The 18,179-nt window shown below is 42.7% G+C and overlaps 1 protein-coding gene across 4 annotated transcripts in view; it reads right to left on the bottom strand.

Moving 5' to 3' along the window:
- The window catches only part of LIN7A (lin-7 homolog A, crumbs cell polarity complex component), a 169,736-nt gene that overhangs the window by 78,413 nt on the left and 73,144 nt on the right, over positions 1–18,179 (bottom strand). For all 4 annotated transcript variants that reach the window (XM_068276867.1, XM_068276865.1, XM_068276866.1 and 1 more), the window contains exon 2: positions 11,146–11,264. In XM_068276867.1, the coding sequence (XP_068132968.1) occupies positions 11,146–11,214 (69 nt within the window). In that variant the 5' untranslated portion in view covers positions 11,215–11,264. The remainder of the gene's footprint in view (positions 1–11,145; positions 11,265–18,179) is intronic.

Genomic DNA, 18,179 nt, shown 5'->3' with positions numbered 1-18,179 from the left:
GCAAAGTGGTAGCGGCTGGGAACCACGTAACGTGGGATGGCCACTGACATGCCCTTGAAGCTGTTTGTCTCCACCACTCGATATGGCAGCATTTCGCAGGCCAGAAGCTTGGCTATGCTGGCTGTTACTGCCACGGCCCGGGGGTCATTTGCTGGCAATTTCCTCTTGCGCTCAAACATCTCCGACACAGACAACTGAACCGTAGCGCTGCACACGGAAGGGCTGTTGGTTGTTGTGTTTGATGAACACTGGGAGACCTCAAGAGCACTACTCCGGAAAGTGACAGTGTCAGCGTCGTCTGATGTTTGTGAATGTTGTGAACCATGCAATGGCTGGGCTACTGCTGCTGCTGAGGCGGGTCTGGTGGTGAGTCTGGTGAACCCAAGGGAGGCAGTGTTGCTGGTACCCTGTCCTGCCGCGTTTGCCCACAGAGTGGGATGTTTGGATAGCATGTGGCGGCTCATGCTGGTGGTGGAGAGGTTGTTAATACTTTTCCCCCTGCTCAGGCGAGTCTTGCACACCTTGCAAATCGCCATGGTAACATCCTCAGTGCAGTCTTCAAAGAAAGCCCAGACTTTGGAGCACCTGCCTCCTTGCTGGCGATTTCTGTTTCCTCCTCTTTTGCCTCTCACTTGAACTTCCACGCTTGTGGTGCCTGAAATTGTGCGCCGCCTACCTTGTGGCACAAGGCGAACTCGTGCAGCAGTGGGTTCTTCAACAGACTCATCTGTGCTGCTGCTACGACGGCGATGTTCTCGTTCACAAATAAAATCTGGGTCTCTGTCCACATTGTCCATACCCTCCTCTTCCATCTCCTCAAACTCGTCATATGTCATTGTGGGGGGCCGCCGCCGTGGAGTAGAGCTCCCCAGAACAACCTCTGCGCAGCTCACTCCAACGTCGTCTTCCAGATCTTGTCGGCCGACCTCCTGCAATTGCAACCCCTCCTGCCCAACTTGCTCTGGGATTTGGGTTTCCGAGTCCTCCTCGGACTCGCCTTGTATTTCAGTGCGCGGTGCATTTCCCACAGTTAATGGTTGTGAATCCGGGCACAACATTTCTGGCTGTTCCTCCATTGACCTTTCATAGGTGGAAGTTTGTTGGGCTGGGAATAGCTCCTGCGAATACCCCATTGTGTCCTGAGGTAATTCATAGGACTGGTTATCTGGCAGTTGTGTGCGTGGTGTCGCTGCCGGTTGTGTCAGCTTTGTGCCCACTGGCTCCTTGTAACTGGCTGAGGACTCGGACCTCGTGCGTGATGTGCTGGTGCTGCTTAACCCACTGCTGGACGCTTGAGAGGTCATCCAAGTAATTATCTAGTCCTGTTCTTTTGGATTTGTGAGGGTTGTTGTCCTGGACAACATGGGCGGTATTGAGTGGGTTTTCTTGGGTGCTCCCCTGTGGCCTGTACGTGAACCGTCAGGGGAAACACCTCTTCCCTTGCCCCTTCCTCTTTCACCGGATTTCTTCCTCATTTCACTTATCCTTACAGTACACGCTGACTGGCAGCAGTACAGTGGCAGTACAGAAATGCTATACAGTACCACTATTCCCAGCAGCGACACAGAGCACAATGCTATACAGTGGCGGGTGAGCGGTGTACCACTATTCCCAGCAGCGACACAGAGCACAATGCTATACAGTGGCGGGTGAGAGGTGTACTACTGTTCCCAGGCCCAGCAGACACAGAGTGGAAGTAAACACAATGCTATATAGTCTGGCTGAGCGGTGTACACAGAGTGGCAGTACACACAATGCTATATAGTCTGGCTAAGCCGTGTACACAGAGTGTCAGAAAACACAATGCTATATATAGCGTGGCTGAGCGAGGTGCACAGTGGCAGTACACACAATGCTATATAGTCAGGCTAAGCCGTGTACACAGAGTGTCAGAAAACACAATGCTATATATAGCGTGGCTGAGTGAGGTGCACAGTGGCAGTACACACAATGCTATATAGTCAGGCTAAGCCGTGTACACAGAGTGTCAGAAAACACAATGCTATATATAGCGTGGCTGAGCGAGGTGCACAGTGGCAGTACACACAATGCTATATAGTCAGGCTAAGCCGTGTACACAGAGTGTCAGAAAACACAATGCTATATATAGCGTGGCTGAGCGAGGTGCACAGTGGCAGTACACACAATGCTATATTAGTCAGGCTAAGCCGTGTACACAGAGTGTCAGAAAACACAATGCTATATATATAGCGTGGCTGAGCGAGGTGCACAGTGGCAGTACACACAATGCTATATATAGCGTGGCTGAGCGAGGTGCACAGTGGCAGTACACACAATGCTATATATAGCGTGGCTGAGCGAGGTGCACAGTGGCAGTACACACAATGCTATATTAGTCAGGCTAAGCCGTGTACACAGAGTGTCAGAAAACACAATGCTATATATATAGCGTGGCTGAGCGAGGTACACAGTGGCAGTAAACAATGCTATATATAGTGTGGCTGAGCGAGCGGTGTACTACTGTTCCCAGCAGCGACACACAATGACTGGGGGGGACCCTGGCTAGCGTGGCTGGAGAGCGAACTACCCTGCCTGCCTACCCAAAGCTAAACCCACAGACAAATGGCGGAGATATGACGTGGTTCGTGTATTTATTTACCCGAACCACGTGACCGTTCGGCCAGTCAGAGCGCGTTCGGGCCCGAACCACGTGACCAGTTCGGCCAATCACAGCGCTAGCCGAACGTTCGGGGAACGTTCGGCCATGCGCTCTTAGTTCGGACATGTGGCCGAACGGTTTGGCCGAGCACCGTCAGGTGTTCGGCCGAACTCGAACATCACCCGAACAGGGTGATGTTCTGCAGAACCCGAACAGTGGCGAACACTGTTCGCCCAACACTACTCTTCACCCACTGCCAATGTTAGGTATATAGGCCATGCTTCAAGATACTTTCAAATACAAAGGGGTACCAGGCAAGGGTGCCCTCTTTCGCCCTTGCTTTTTACTTTAGCCCTAGAGCCAATAGCTATAGCTCTTCGTCAGCAGGAAAACATATCAGGTATAGAATGCACTGGAGTTCATCACAAAACCCTGCTGTTTGCTGATGATATGCTCATCGCTGTTACTCAACCCCTGACCTCTATCCCTAACCTACTAGCCCTTCTGAAAGGGTTCTCAAATATCTCAGGCCTCACTATCAACGCTCAAAAATCTCTGGCAATGAACATAAACTTAAACCCCATCCTCAAAGAAGAAATCTCTTCAATTCTAGACTTCCAATGGGCCAACTCCATACCCTACCTAGGAATTACCTTAACCCCTACAACGGACACATTATTCGAACATAACTAGCCTCCTCTCCTCAAGCAAATCACTGCACTAATGACGAGCTGGTCTCATCTGCCTCTGTCTATGTTCGGCAGAATAAACACTATCAAAATGTCTATCTTACCAAAGATTCTATATCTATTTCGGACGTTACCCATTGGTGTCCCGCCACACTTTCTACGGTTACTTCAGAACGGGGTACTAGCCTTTATATGGGCCGGTAAGAGATCCAGAATCAATAAATCTACTCTGCTAGCTCATAGGTTAGATGGAGGCCTTGGAGTTCCTGACCTCCTTCTATATTATAGAGCAGCTACAGCAGCTCGACTCCTGTCTCTCTATAAAATACAGGATGCCTGGCTCTGGACCTTTTTAGATATACCCGACTGCCACCCTATTAAACTGCAGACTCTCCTTTGGATTCCAAAACACCTCAGGCCAAAGCAACTAAGTCCTTTTCTCTCCTCAGATTTAACCACTTGGGACTCATTCAGGTATTCAGGAGGACTGCAATCCTCACACCTTCCCCTATGTCCGATTATACATAACCCCCTTTTCCCACCGGGATACCATAATCCTGACTCCTTTAAATGGTGGTCAGACCACCAACTCCTTCTAGTTAAGGATTTCCTTACAAGCAGAGGTCTTATCTCTTGGGTAGATATCAAGGATAAGTATGACCCTCCTCCACAGGAACACTTCAGGTTCTTACAGATAAAACACTGGATTTCTGCTCTCACGCGAGACAAGAAATTTCCACTGCTAACCTCATTTTTTGAGAATATGTGCCTTGGGAGTCCATCCCGTCCCGGCTCTATCTCTGGAATTTACTCCAGACTTTCCCGACTAGAATCTGCTAGACTACATCCTTATATCTCAGGCTGGGAAAGAGAACTAGGGCAACATAGGGTAAGTGAGGACTGGTCTGACTGTTGGTCTCGCATAGCTAGTTGCTCCACGAATATATACGCTATAGAATCTGCATATAAAGTACTAACTAGGTGGTACCTTGTCCCCTCAAGGCTGCACAAACTCTCTTCAGCTATCGACTCCAAATGCTTCAGAGGCTGTGGAAGGGAGGGCACAATGTACCATAATTGGTGGCAATGCCCACGTCTTACCCGTTTCTGGAACAGGACTTTTGGACTCATACAGTCCCTTTTTCACACCACCATACGAAAAGATCCGTGGCTAGCCCTCTTCCATGGGAAGATTGATGGTCTCACGACTAATAAAAATAAACTTGCTTCCTTCCTCTTCCTATCTGCTAAAATGACAATAGCAAAGAACTGGAAGAAAACGCCCTCAAACTTCTTAGAGGTCAAAGCACGTATGTCAGAATTCATGGTTAATGAAAAACTAACAAGTGTTTTGCTCAACACTCATAACAAATTCCTACGTATATGGCAACCCTGGATAGATTTTGAGTACCCAAACATAGACGCCAACCTGTTCACAACATATTAGACTCCTCTGGACTCCCTTGGACTCTACCCTCTTACCTCCTTTACTTCTTTCTTTTCTTTCTCTTCCCCCTCCATACCTCTCTCCTTCTCTACTCTCTCTGTCGGTCCCCTGGTCAGGAGCTGGGGAACATGGAGGGCGAGTGGGCAGTTTAGCCCTGCTCTACCTCTTTTCTAGCCCTGTCTGTGAAGAAAAGCTCCCAGTTCTGGTCACTGTGGAGCTTCTAAGGACCATATTTTATGTTCTGTGTTTACTGTTAGAAGTTAAGATTGTACATACTGTATATTTAGGTTTGACCTTTCTGGTACATGGTGCCTTTGGCTGCCAGAACGTTCGCAAACCAAATTTGTTTCAATTGTACCGCATATGTACAACTGTTTCTCTTGTTATTTCTGTTGTATTACTTAAAAATCAATAAAAATAATGAAACCAAAATGTAAGTTTACTGGGGGAAAATGGGGCAATTTTGATTTCAGCTTCTCACATATATAGACTTCCAAATGTACAGTTGGTTCCTATGTTTCCAGCATAATAACAGTTTCTATCAAATCTTCTCAAAAATTTTAGCAAACAGACTCTCTCCTATGATGCCATTTTTAGTTAACGCCGACCAAGTGGGATTCATAACAGGTAGATATGCAGGAGATAACATCCGTAGGGCAATAAACTTAGTAGATCATATTAACTTCCACAAATTATCGTCAGTTTTTCTGGGATTGGACGCAGAAAAAGTTTTCGATCGGCTTAGTTGTGACTTTCTGTTCCAAACTTTGGATAAAATGGGGATAGGGGGCATCTTTCTAAATGCCATTCATAAATTGTATTCAAAGCCAAGCGTAGCTCTTAAGATACCCTACACCGACCCCAACGATTATTTTACAATATCTAACGGGACTAGACAGGGTTGTCCCTTGTCCCCTCTGCTCTTTGCTTTATCCATAGAGCCGTTGGCTGCGAGGATAAGGGACAACCCTGATATTACCAGTATTACAATAGGAAAATCTACCTTTAAAATATCGTTATACGCGGACGACGTCCTACTGTCTCTAACAAACCCTATCATCTCCCTCCCAGTGTTGCATGCAGAGCTCTCCAAATACGGTTTACTGTCCAATTATAAAATGAATGCTAGCAAATCCGAAATACTATCTTTTCATCTACCTGTACAAACAATGAACACCTTAAAGTCCAATTTCTCATATAAATGGCAAAACGCCAGCCTAAAGTATTTAGGTATTCAAATCACCACACATACCTCTAGTCTTATTAGATGTAATGTCACCCCCATAATTAATAAGGTAATTTCTGATCTACGTAAATGGGAAGACTATCATATCTCTTGGTTTGGCCATATGGCTGCTTTTAAAATGAACTCCCTTCCCAAATTGCTATATGTTTTTTTCAGCAATACCTTTTTGGATTTCTAAATCTTTTTTGCTTCCTCTGCAAAAATCACTGTTCAGATTCATTTGGCACAGCAGACCCCCCCCGCATTGTAAGATCTATTCTTACTCTCCAAAAACATGCTGGGGGACTGTCAGTCCCAAATTTATACAACTACTATATTGCTGGACAGGTTAGGCAAATGGTTGCATGGTGGAACGAGGTCCACACGCTAGGTGGGCCCAAATGGAGTTTCACGCTCTTAAACCACATCATCCCAGTGCATTACTGTGGGGTTTGTTGGGCAATAGATTTCCATCGTACCAGATATACTCTTCAATATCATCTAATGTTCGCCTATGGTCTTCTCTAGGTAAACGATTAACATTGTTTTCTAAAATTTCTAGTTATATTCCTGTATTTGGTAACCCTAACTTTCCCCCTGGTTTAAATACAGCAGAGAACTCCATATGGAAGCTTAATCACATCCAATGTATCAGAGATCTACTGGACCCTTTCACTGGAAAGTTATATTCATTTGACATATTAAAAGAGAGACTGAACTTATCAGATGCTTATTTTCTACAGTATCTTCAAATTCGCCACTTTACAAGTACAATATCTACTACTCTGGAATTCCCCAAAAAAACGGATTTAGAGTCTATCTGGGAGGGAGGCCCCAAGCAAAAAGGCTTAATTTCTATGCTGTATACGTGGCTTAATGACCCTAAGAGATTCCACCCTGAGATCCAACATAAATATATGCAATAGTGGGACCAAGCTTTCCATACCACAACCACACCAGACATCTGGTCGAAGATATGGCAGAATGCAGCCAAATCATCCATCTGCGTCCAAACTAAGGAGAACATTTACAAAATTATGATGTTGTGGTATAAAACTCCGGTACGTCTCAATAAATGGCTCCCCTCAATATCTTTGGCATGCTGGAGGAATTGTGGAGATACTGGTTCTTTACATCATAGGTTCTCAACATGTGGTACGCGTACCCCAGGGGGTACTTCTGATGGTTCCAGGGGGTACTCGGGCTTGATATACTTAACCAAGAATAACAAATTTAGAGTTTTAGAAAAGTTATAAATCTTATTTAAACAAAGCCAAATTAGTATTTTAGCTAATTAAAAGCCATAGTAAATGTTTGTAAATTGTTTAGAACCAATTATCATGTACTACGATTCAATATATATTTGTCAAGGGGTACTTGTGATAATGTTTACTATGCTAGGGGGTACTTCGTGAGTTCAGGGTTTCAAAAGGGGTACATACCAATAAAATGTTGAGAAACACTGCTTTACATCATATCATGTGGGACTGTCCTAAAATCCAATCTTTTTGGTCGGAGGTTATAACATTCATAAAAAGACATGCTGATATAGAGGTTCCTCTTGATCCATGGATCTGTCTGCTTGCCAGACCCCTACCTAAACTCAAAAGCTCCTCATCCAGGTTAACAAATCATTTTCTATCAGCAGCTCGTTGCCTGATTTCCAGGCACTGGAAGGATGTTCACCCTCCTACAATAGCAGAACTCCAGGTTAGATTAAAATATGTTTATAATTTGGAATATCTGACGGCTAAACTCCAGGATAAGATGCACATTTTCTCCAGGGTTTGGGGTAATACATCTTTCTAAATATAAGCTCTATGATATCATGTAATAGTTGGTCCTTGGCCCCATGGCTGACTTTTCCTTAGTTTTTCTTTTAGTCTCTTTCTTTCTTCTTTCTCTTTCTATCTCTCTTCATCTATGGGGTTAGGAGGGGAGTGCCTTAACTGACACCCTCTCCTTTCAATAGGGTGATATTATGCTTATTGAGGTTCTACTGAGAAAAGTTTGGTTTTATAATTATACACACAGGCACAGTAAAAGTCAATGTGAAAATTGTTGGACTCTAATCACATTATACATAATGGGTATCTTCTCGGAATTGCCTGTACGGTTATGTGACTTTTATACTCATACAATGTTTGTCATATGTATATTGACTGAACCTGTTCTAAAAAAAACCTTTAAATATAAAAAAATAACAGTTTCTATAGCGCTAACATACTATAGTTAACCCTTTAGCAGCCAATTTATTTAGAGGCTTGCAAGTGCTCCAGGCCAATATATTTTAGCACTTTTTATTTCTTTTTATTTCATATTTGTTACATTTTCCTGCTTCTAATTAGTACTGCTGTAATGTGTATTTATGGCCACTTGTCACTAGGGGCAGTGCAAGACTTTCAGTTTTTATATTTTATGCTAGTAGAGAGAGATCAAAGCATTCGAAGAATTTACAGCACAACGAGTTCTGCCGACTGAGGTCAAAAGCAGTGCTTTTATCTCATACAAGATAATTATATTAAAGCTGCAAATGGGTTAAGCAGAACCACAAGGTCAGTTCAGCTATGAGCCCACTTCCTATGTGCTGCCTGTCCTGAGGCTATGAGCAGTACCCCTGGTTGCAAACAATAATACTGACAAAAGTATGTTTCCTCCCCAGACATTGATACAAGTATACCCGAGGTGATATCTGACATGATGAGATAGACGTGTGTGTTAAGTTGACAAATAACTTAACTGTTTTCTTCATTTTCTTTTTCTGTCTGAAAGAGTTAACATTTAGGTATCCATATGACAGTTTCTCTCAAGAGGGGACTAAAATCTAACCCTCACTGATAAGGGGATACAGCCATACAATACTTTTCAGACAGAGAAGTTTCTGAGACCCGGGAATAGATAAAAAAAAGGTCGATAGTTCATACATTTTCATGTCTGGGACACTGAAAGACTCTGAAAGACTGTGTCAGCATGTGAGACAATACAGCATAAAACATTATTTGCTTAGCTGATACACGGGAAACAAACTGCAGGATTCATTTGTAGGAGTAGGAGGATAGATACATTTGTTTATCTCTTCCGTTTATTTTCACCTCGGATGTCCTTTAAGTCAAAGTTCTGCCCTTTCCCTACTCAGCCAGCTCTTGATGAGGTGGAAATACAAACAAAAGTAATCTCTATGATTTGATGCTCACTAATTCTCCCTTCCCATCGGCTCTGAGAACCAAGTTCTGTACAATGTACTTTCTCACTGATGGTTCTGAAGCTTCCTTATTCTTTAGTGCACTCTGTGCTGGGGGAGGGAGGGTCAGGGAAATTACCAAATTACCTAGTGAATCCAATGGTGCTCCCCTGTACTGCTCCTCTTCTAATGTGCTACCTCTCTCCAGAGCTGACAGTGGAGCAGCAGTATCACAACTTTTCCGGCTGGTGCTGTCTTTCTAAAGGTTTTTGTGCTGAAATCCAGTCCAAAGTGGCACATGCAGTTGGATGATTTACTTCCTCTAACACTTTCTTAGACAGATATTATTCAGAGTATCTACATACTCTTTCTGGGTCAGTGGCTTGGAGTATGGTGGCCAAGTTAAGGAGAACAGCCAGGCAATATGCCTTGTTTCAATAGATGCAAAAATGTCAGACTCTGTAGCATTTCCATTAGAGGGCAAATAAAAGTACCATCACTGACTGGAGGCATTAAAATAATGCTGTAGCCTAACAAGCTGGTATTAAAGCATTGAATACTCTTATGGAGCTATAATGTATTTAATATAGTATAGTGGGCTTGAAAAACGTGAATTTGAGTCCCTCAAGCCTCTCACTGAGGTAACCACTTTCTTCTGTCCTGTTTTGCATTTGCCCGCCAATGATGAAGGTACTCAAGAAATTTGTGACTGTCAGGCTTTACTGAGGTGTCTGACAGAGCACTTCACTAAGGAATCCGAAGATGAATTACAGCCGTTTGAAAATAGTATACCCCATGGAAAGTTTTGGCTTTATAGATATTAGCTTTTTGTGTCAACATAACTTTGCAAATTAAGGCAATTTTGCAAATGAGTAGAGAGAACTGCAGATGAACGTGTCTTATTTCAATCTCAGATACTTAGTTTAAGATGATCTTTGTTGTTGACAAAGTACATTCATCAAGAATTGGCTGAAAATAAAAGCTATAGAAGGTTCTGGAATGGTCCTGTCCAAATGATCTAAATCCCATTAAATGTTGTGAGGTGATTTGAAAGAAACCTCCCATTTTTACACTTTAAACAGTGCACATTAAAATTGCCAAGAATAGACAATCTACCAGGACCTTGTTTCCATTTTTCATACTTTTACTAGAGCTAATGTTCATTGAGATTCAATGCTGATATTCTGAGAAACCACACAGTGGATGCACCTGCTGTTCTAAGTAAATATAGATATGATCAATGTGATCCAAACAATTCTAGCTAGCATTCAAATATAATGCAAGATCCCTGTAGCTTGAAATAGCGCAAAATCAAAATAAACAGGAAATGCACTTGATTGGCCCAATTCCAAAGTGCATACAATCTGCATTACATTTGCATGCAAGCTAAAATTATAGAATATCTAAATTAATAGAATCTCCACTAAGTGGACGATCATTGAACCCCAGTGCTGTTTGTAATAGCATTAGCTTTTTTTTAACACTTCAGTTGTTACAGTGGGGTATATTCACTAAACTACATCAGAATGTGCATGCCCAGATAGTGCACATACATTTTAGTGTACATACCCCAAATTACAAAACACGTTATATGACTTGCATATCTCCCATGCAGTCATTTGAATTGAGAAAATCATGAAAATTTTGATTGTATTGAATCAAATCCTTTTTTTCAAACAATTCAAAGATTACATCAAATTATTTTGTAATCCTTTATTGTTAAAAATTATTTTGTAATCCACTGTAAAAGTGAGTGTTGGAGACAAATACGCTAAAATCTATCCAAATGTCACCAGCTTTTGTTACACTCCAGAATTGCACATGGGAAAGCAAATAAACCCATTCACACATTTCTAAGTGACCCTTACATGAAATTGCATAAGTCCAGTTGTGAGAGGTTCTCTTTAACAATTTTTATCACTCATCCACAAATTTGCCAGATTTTTTTTTGAACACAAATGATGCTTCTGTTTATCAGCATACCTCTCTTATAGCGGTGCAAAATTCACTCTGGAGCACTTTCTTCAGACTCTGTAACTTGTGCACTGGCATTTCTCCCGCCGTCTCCAGCTTTTCCAGTAATTCTATAGCTCGGGAAACATCTGAATGAATAAAGCAGGAAACAATTATTATGCACAGGCAGGCAAATACAAAACCTTTCAAAGCAGCCTGGCTCCGAGGGAAGAAGATTACAACTTGCAATAAGCCACAGATTTTACACAGAGGCTTTTAGGCAAAAAATGCAAATTGTCCCATAGACTGTTTTCCTACACAGGCTGGCTGAATATAAACTGAAACAAGCAGCCACTGAAAAGTCACAGATGAATAAACTGGTAAGCAGCAAAATGTGTACAGTTACTAGCAATGGAAATACCCAAAGGTGAGTATTTTACAGTCTTTGCTGTTTTGAATGCTCCAATTAAGGTATTACACTATGGAGCCATTTGGCATAAATTATGCTGTGAAGGGGGGAGGCAGCTGGCTTGCCATCTAAACGCAGCACCATTATGTCAACTTCTTATCTGACTTTCTTTTGGGATTTGGCAGATCTTATTCTACTCTAATAATTAGGGAAAGCAGTAAATAACACTACTAACAGTGGCTAATGAGCCATGACAAGGGATTATTAAAAGGGCAGTCAAAAAAGAGGGAAGCAGACAGTAGAAATCTTTACTTCTAGTTTAAAAACAGATTACAGGTAATGCTGAATGGAGATAATCCACTTTTTTGTACATGAATTCTTACGGAGCAAAATTTAAGGAGAAATGTGGCCATTTTGATCAGGCAGCTGATTTGTTACTCTATGAATGGCTGGTCATGATCATGTGACCAACTCCCAGTTGCTTCCTGTCCAGCCAAAATGACTAGCCAGTCAGAGACTTGCGAATCAGTCTCCTGCTTAAATCAGTCACATACTCAACCATTAATTGCCCCTCTTGAGTATCATAAACTGATTATGCCTGACATTTAGGAAAAAAATCAAATACGCACATATCTACTATTTAAACATATTCGCTTGGGGCGCATGCTAAGGAGAGAATAAAATAAGCATCCTTTATTCCACCAAGCATCATCTTAAGCTGGCCACTAACTGTCCAATTTCTAGCGAAAAATCGTTCGAGCGATCAGAAATTCTGATCGGATTGCTTGTAAATAATCTCCATTGGTGGACACAATCGATTATGAACGAGTGAAAAAAATGTCGCCCGAATGAATTTTCGTCGAACGAAAATTTGGATTTTCTTGGTGGTCGTGATAGATAGGAAGCAATGATTGGTTAGTTGATGGTGTAGTGAACGATTTTTCGTCCGATCAGAATTTCTGATCGCTCGAACGATTTTTCGCTAGAAATTGGACCGTTAGTGGCCAGCTTAAGACCTAGGTTCTCAACCAGTAGTACACATACTCGAGGAGGGTGTTAGAAATAAGAAAATAGAATAGTTTCATTCAATGACAGAAGGTCAATGGAAGACTGCACCAAAATCTCGACAAAACTGTTGTTGGAAGGCTGCTAGTAGACTACTACAATACTGTATCTATCAGCATCACATGTGATGATTAAATGCATCACCTGCTAGAAGCTCTGATTTTTCTGATAGCAGCTTCTGCCTCTTGGTCAGAGCAGGATCATCCACCAGGCAACCTAGGCCGGTGCTTGGGGCCTAATGGGTGTCAAGGGGCCCATCTGCCACCTTCATTGACCTCTCTTCACTTTAGCTTACCAAAAGGAACACATGGGGCCCCAAATCTACTACCTTGCCTAGGGCCCCATTACATCTTAACCCATCCCTGCTCTTGGTTGGGACTAATTTGCATACAAGAACACTTTGATTATCACTACCCAATCCATTACAGGTTACAGAAGCACATACTCTGAAAAGTGAGAGTATACTAAGGAGTCAGCATCTCCCAATCCCGTCTTGTGAAAAGCCAGAACCAGCCACAGTCATCTGTACTTCTAGGTTTAAAGCACTGATGTAATATGTACTCCATATAATCTCAGTCAGTTTATCCCCCTGATGCCCGCAGCAAGCTTAGCATTTAGCATTATATCAGTGCAGCCAGTAAAAATATGTTTACACTACAAGATGTCCATGCCAATTACGTTTTACTCCTAACAAATAGGGATGTTATAGATCATAACATTTATATAAATATCAGTGTCACAGGTGTAAAGAAAAATTAGCAAAAAATTATTTTTGGATATTTTACCTTTCAAATTGGTTTAAACAATTAGATAATCTGAGATAGTTGGGCCAAATACTTATTTAGCAATGTTAGCTTTTCAAAAATATGAAATAAATGTAGCAGATGTTTAATATACAACTAATCCAATGTAGTATAGATGCCTAACTAAATCTGATATTTTACCGTTTTAAATGTACAAAAATAAATGCGGAGGATGGCGGCGTGGGAGCGATCCAGGCTTATGGGGCTGGAAGAAGCCCCAGGTATGTATAAAAGCTTGTTCTATTTTTTTTATTAATGTTTCTCTCTGGTTCCCTTTAACATTCAAAAAGCATATCCCTAAATATTGTCTTGCCATTTTACAAAAATATGTTGATCTTGGTGATCAATATTTAAAGGACACCTTAAGTGCAAGGTATATGGACACTGACATTTTTATTTCCTTTTAAACAGTGCAAATTGCCTGGTTGTCCTTCCTCTAATACTTTAAAGGGGAACTGAAGAGAGAGGTATATGGAGGCTGTCATGTTTATTTCCTTTTAATCAATACCAGTTACCTGGCGGCCCTGCTGGTCTATTTCTCTGCAGTAGTATCTGATTAAAACCAGAAACAAGCATGCAGCTAGTCTTGTCAGATCAGACTTATAAGTCTGAACCACCGAAACACCTGATCTGCTGCATGCTTGTTCAGGGGCTATGGCTAATAGTATTAGAGGCAGAGGATCAGCAGGGCTGCCAGGCAACTGGTATTGTCTAAAAGGAAATAAACATGACAGCCTCCATATACCTCTCTCTTCAGTTCCCCTTTAAGCCATAGACCCTGAACAAGCATGCAGATCAGATCTTACTTTCTGACTAAAGTCTGATTAGATTAGCTGCATACTAGTTTCAGGTGGTGATTTTGACACTGCTGCAGCCAGAAAGATCAGCAGGGTGCCAGGCAACTAGTATGTTTGAAAAGGAAATAAATCTGGCAGCCTCCATATCTTTCATTTTAGGGGGCATGCGTATATGTACACCGCCGGTGATTTGGGCAAAGGTTGAGCCAAATGACGGCTCACCCTGCTGCCGCTCAAATTCCGAGGGGTGTGAAATACTGTTCCCCCTTCTGAGTCATAGCAACTCGGAAGGAGAAGCAATTACCCAAGCACAGGCCGCTGACTGGTGCAGTAGCTACTATGTCATTTTGGTGCCGGCTGCATGGCACCTGAGATGGGCACTACTGTGCCAGTAATGTTATAGTCAACGGCCCGCGGCAAAATCCTCTGCTTCACTTCAGGTGTCCTTTAGGGTGTGTACACGTGCACAATAACCGTTGTGCAAAGGGTTTTGGGACTTCATCACTTGGGGACCGAGCACTGTAGAGTGCAAAGCATCTTTCTCTATGGGGAAGATAGGAGTGAAAGCGCATGGTGCACAACAGGGTGGCTACCAGTGGGAGGGGAGGAGAGGAGAACAATACATTCAGGGACTGTTGCCTCTGCTGCAGTACAATGCATTAGAGTTACCTGTTCCCCATTGGACTGAGATCTTCTAACTTGTCTGTGCACTTTGTCAACCGATAAACTGGGAGGCTGGAAAACTCAAAATTCATACAGGCCCCCTCTGTCTGGGTCCCTGTGTGGTGATAAACCAGCTCTGCTTTCAGGTAATAACCAGACCCTCTTCTATTCAGAATAACTGTGTAACTATTCTAATCAGAATTTTAAACCATGTTTGTTTACAGCATAAATGTCAGCAGTCACAATCAGAGAAGTGCTGCAAAGCTTACATTGTATGAGATAATCATATCTTGACTTGCAAGATGTACTTTTACAGAAATTATAAAGAAAATGACAGGCACAAGACAGAACATGCCAGCCTGCAGGGTTTCTAAATGCTAGAGAAGAAGTCGTTTTAGTCTTTTTATTGTTTTATAAATATGCTAATTAAAAATATATTTTTTATTGCATTTGTGAGCAGTCATTTTAATGTGCATTATCTGCTTTGTAGTGTTTTAAAGGTATCAGAGCAGATATAACAAAACCAGTGCACAGAAAATGGGAGAAAAGTTTGTGCCAAACAGGTTCACATATGGAGTAGTTACCTAGAGCGACCGATCATAATCGTTGATTCAGGCATCTGCAACATTTTGGTACCAGTTCTGCTAAGGTTTTCCGTGCCCTGGTCCCCCTTGCTTCTTAAAGAGACACTGAAGTCTTATTTCAAAATCCGCAAATCCAAGATCGCTTTAGGTTGTGAAACTGAGGCTTCCAAAGCACATGCCTCCGCAATCTGTAGAGCAGACTGCAAAGCGTTCAAAACAGAAAAGCTGGCACAACTGTTATCTGGCAACGTGCCTTTACAGGTGTGAACAGAGCGAGACATAGATGTATTCGCAGAATAGGTTGTGACAAAAACATGAGGAACCTTATCAGTCATATTAACATTACTTTTGAGGCTGCATGGTTTAGGAATTTTCCCCATAGCAGGATCATGTGACGGTCGACTGACCGTGACGTCACGGATAACACTAACTCCTGCCCTACAGCGTTAAGGAAGGACAGGCGGATGGTCTAGCCGAGCCGGGTCATACACAGGAAATCAGGCACAGGTAAAGGGGATGAGGCAAGAGAAAAGTCTAAATACAAGCCGGGTCAAACACGGGTATCAATGCAGGTATCAGGTACTGGTTCGTGGGATGAGGCAGGAGAATGGTCTAATTACAAGCCGGGTCAAACACAGGTATCAATGCAGGTATCAGGTAATGGTTTGTGGGATGAGACAGGAGAACGGTCTAATTACAAGCCGGGTCAAACACAGGTATCAATACAGGTATCAGGCACTAGGACTGAGTCACAGCAGCCAGGAGCTGATGCTGTACTAACAGCAAGGCTGTAACTCAGAGATCAACACACTCTTTGTTAGGAACAAAGTTCAGGAGCAAACCTACTCTAGCCTACATGCACCAAACTACACGCTATAACAGGCGTGCAGCCGCGTACCGGAAACGCCTTTATAGCCTCTCTACGCGTCACTTCCGGTACGCCTGCCGCCTTCTCGCATAGGCTGGACGCGTACTTTGACGCGTACGTCCCGTCGCGTCACTTCCGGTACGCCTGTCCGCATTGGCCGGACGCGTACTTTGACGCGTACGTCCTGTGCGTCCTCTGGAACGCACGCCCCCACCTGCGGCCGCTGGAGGAGATGCCGTGGAACGCAAGCCGGAAGCATCCGGCTCATTGCAGGCACGAGGATCAGGTTGTATTATTACAGATCATCTGAGAAACAGGCATCAGATCGCACAGACTCAAACTTCACACAAGCAGAAGAGAATCTACCAGAATTCACACAGGTGTCCACAATCGAGGTACACCTTTTCATTTTAGGTCGCACAGTGTCTAAACTCACTTGCTTTACCCCAGAAAGGCAGGAACAATCATCTGATAACGCGTGGAACGCAAGCCGGAAGCATCCGGCTCATTGCAGGCACGAGGATCAGGTTGTATTATTACAGATCATCTGAGAAACAGGCATCAGATCGCACAGACTCAAACTTCACACAAGCAGAAGAGAATCTACCAGAATTCACACAGGTGTCCACAATCGAGGTACACCTATTCATTTCAGGTCGCACAGTGTCTAAACTCACTTGCTTTACCCCAGAAAGGCAGGAACAATCATCTGATAACGGTGTCTCTTTATTGGAATCAATAGGTTGGTGTGTGTGCAATTCATCCAAAATCGTCTGCCACACACAAATCACCGGAGCCACAAAACACTTGTCACACTCATCAGATTCAATCAAAGTGTACATAGAATCAATACAAGCATTAAGAATCACTTCGCTTTTTGCGATGTAAAAATCGCAAAACGCTTTCCAATCAAATTCAAACTCCTCAATCAAAGCCCCAATCTTCCACGGGGCGAATGGAGGTTCAAACAACCCTGTATCAAAGAAACACTCATACGGGTTGGGATCAGAAACAAGCATGGACTTTTTTATAGCTTTAATATAATGTATAATTCTGCCTATAATAGGATCCACATATGCTTTTGCTTGAGGGAATAAAACCTGAGACTGAGAAATCTCTCTGGATTCATCACATTCAAGTGTGTTCCACTTTTCAGACTTGAGAAGGTGGAAGACCGAGAGCCCAATATTGTGTAGTATGTATTAAAAGGGAGTGGAATGTAATATGAAGTGTAAGTATTATACTCACAAACCAGGGTTGCCTCCAAAGCAACCACTGTTCAGGCAGGTGGGGAGAACAAGCCTGTCCCCACTCAGGATTAAGACGTTGCTCTCTGTGGATAGGAGGAAACTGTAGGGCGGATCACCCTTCCACCAAGGGTGGACTTCTGGATGCGCAAAGATGTACAGAGGCACCGGTAGGATAAAAGTTGCTAAAAGGTTTAAAATGGTTTCGGTTGCGGTGGTGGACCAGCCAACCAAAAACAGACAACAATGCTGTCGAAATTCAAGAATATGCAATTTATTCAATTACTCCCAATATAAAAGTCGCAACGCGTTTCACGGGCACATACCCGCTTCTTCAGGCAATAAAAGACAGGAGCAATACACTGGAAAATGACAGAGATACATAAACAACCATCAGAATACTATGTGTAGAAACATTATATAAGTTCGGTGTATCGTATACAAACATAAATAACGTGGAAAAACACCATATCTATATATTCTCAGGATGGTACTACATTTCACTATGACATTAATCAAAAAGTGACCACTTAGGATGGGATAGTCAATTCTGCAATAATCTGTATGTCTCAAACCTGTACAACTAGCTCTATATGTGGCCGTACATACAATAATATAAGTATTGGAC

The sequence above is a fragment of the Hyperolius riggenbachi genome, chromosome 3, assembly GCF_040937935.1.
Source record: "Hyperolius riggenbachi isolate aHypRig1 chromosome 3, aHypRig1.pri, whole genome shotgun sequence".
NCBI lineage: Eukaryota > Metazoa > Chordata > Amphibia > Anura > Hyperoliidae > Hyperolius > Hyperolius riggenbachi.
The sequence above is the reverse complement of the archived record's forward strand: the minus strand, read 5'-3'. Positions and strand labels throughout refer to the sequence as shown.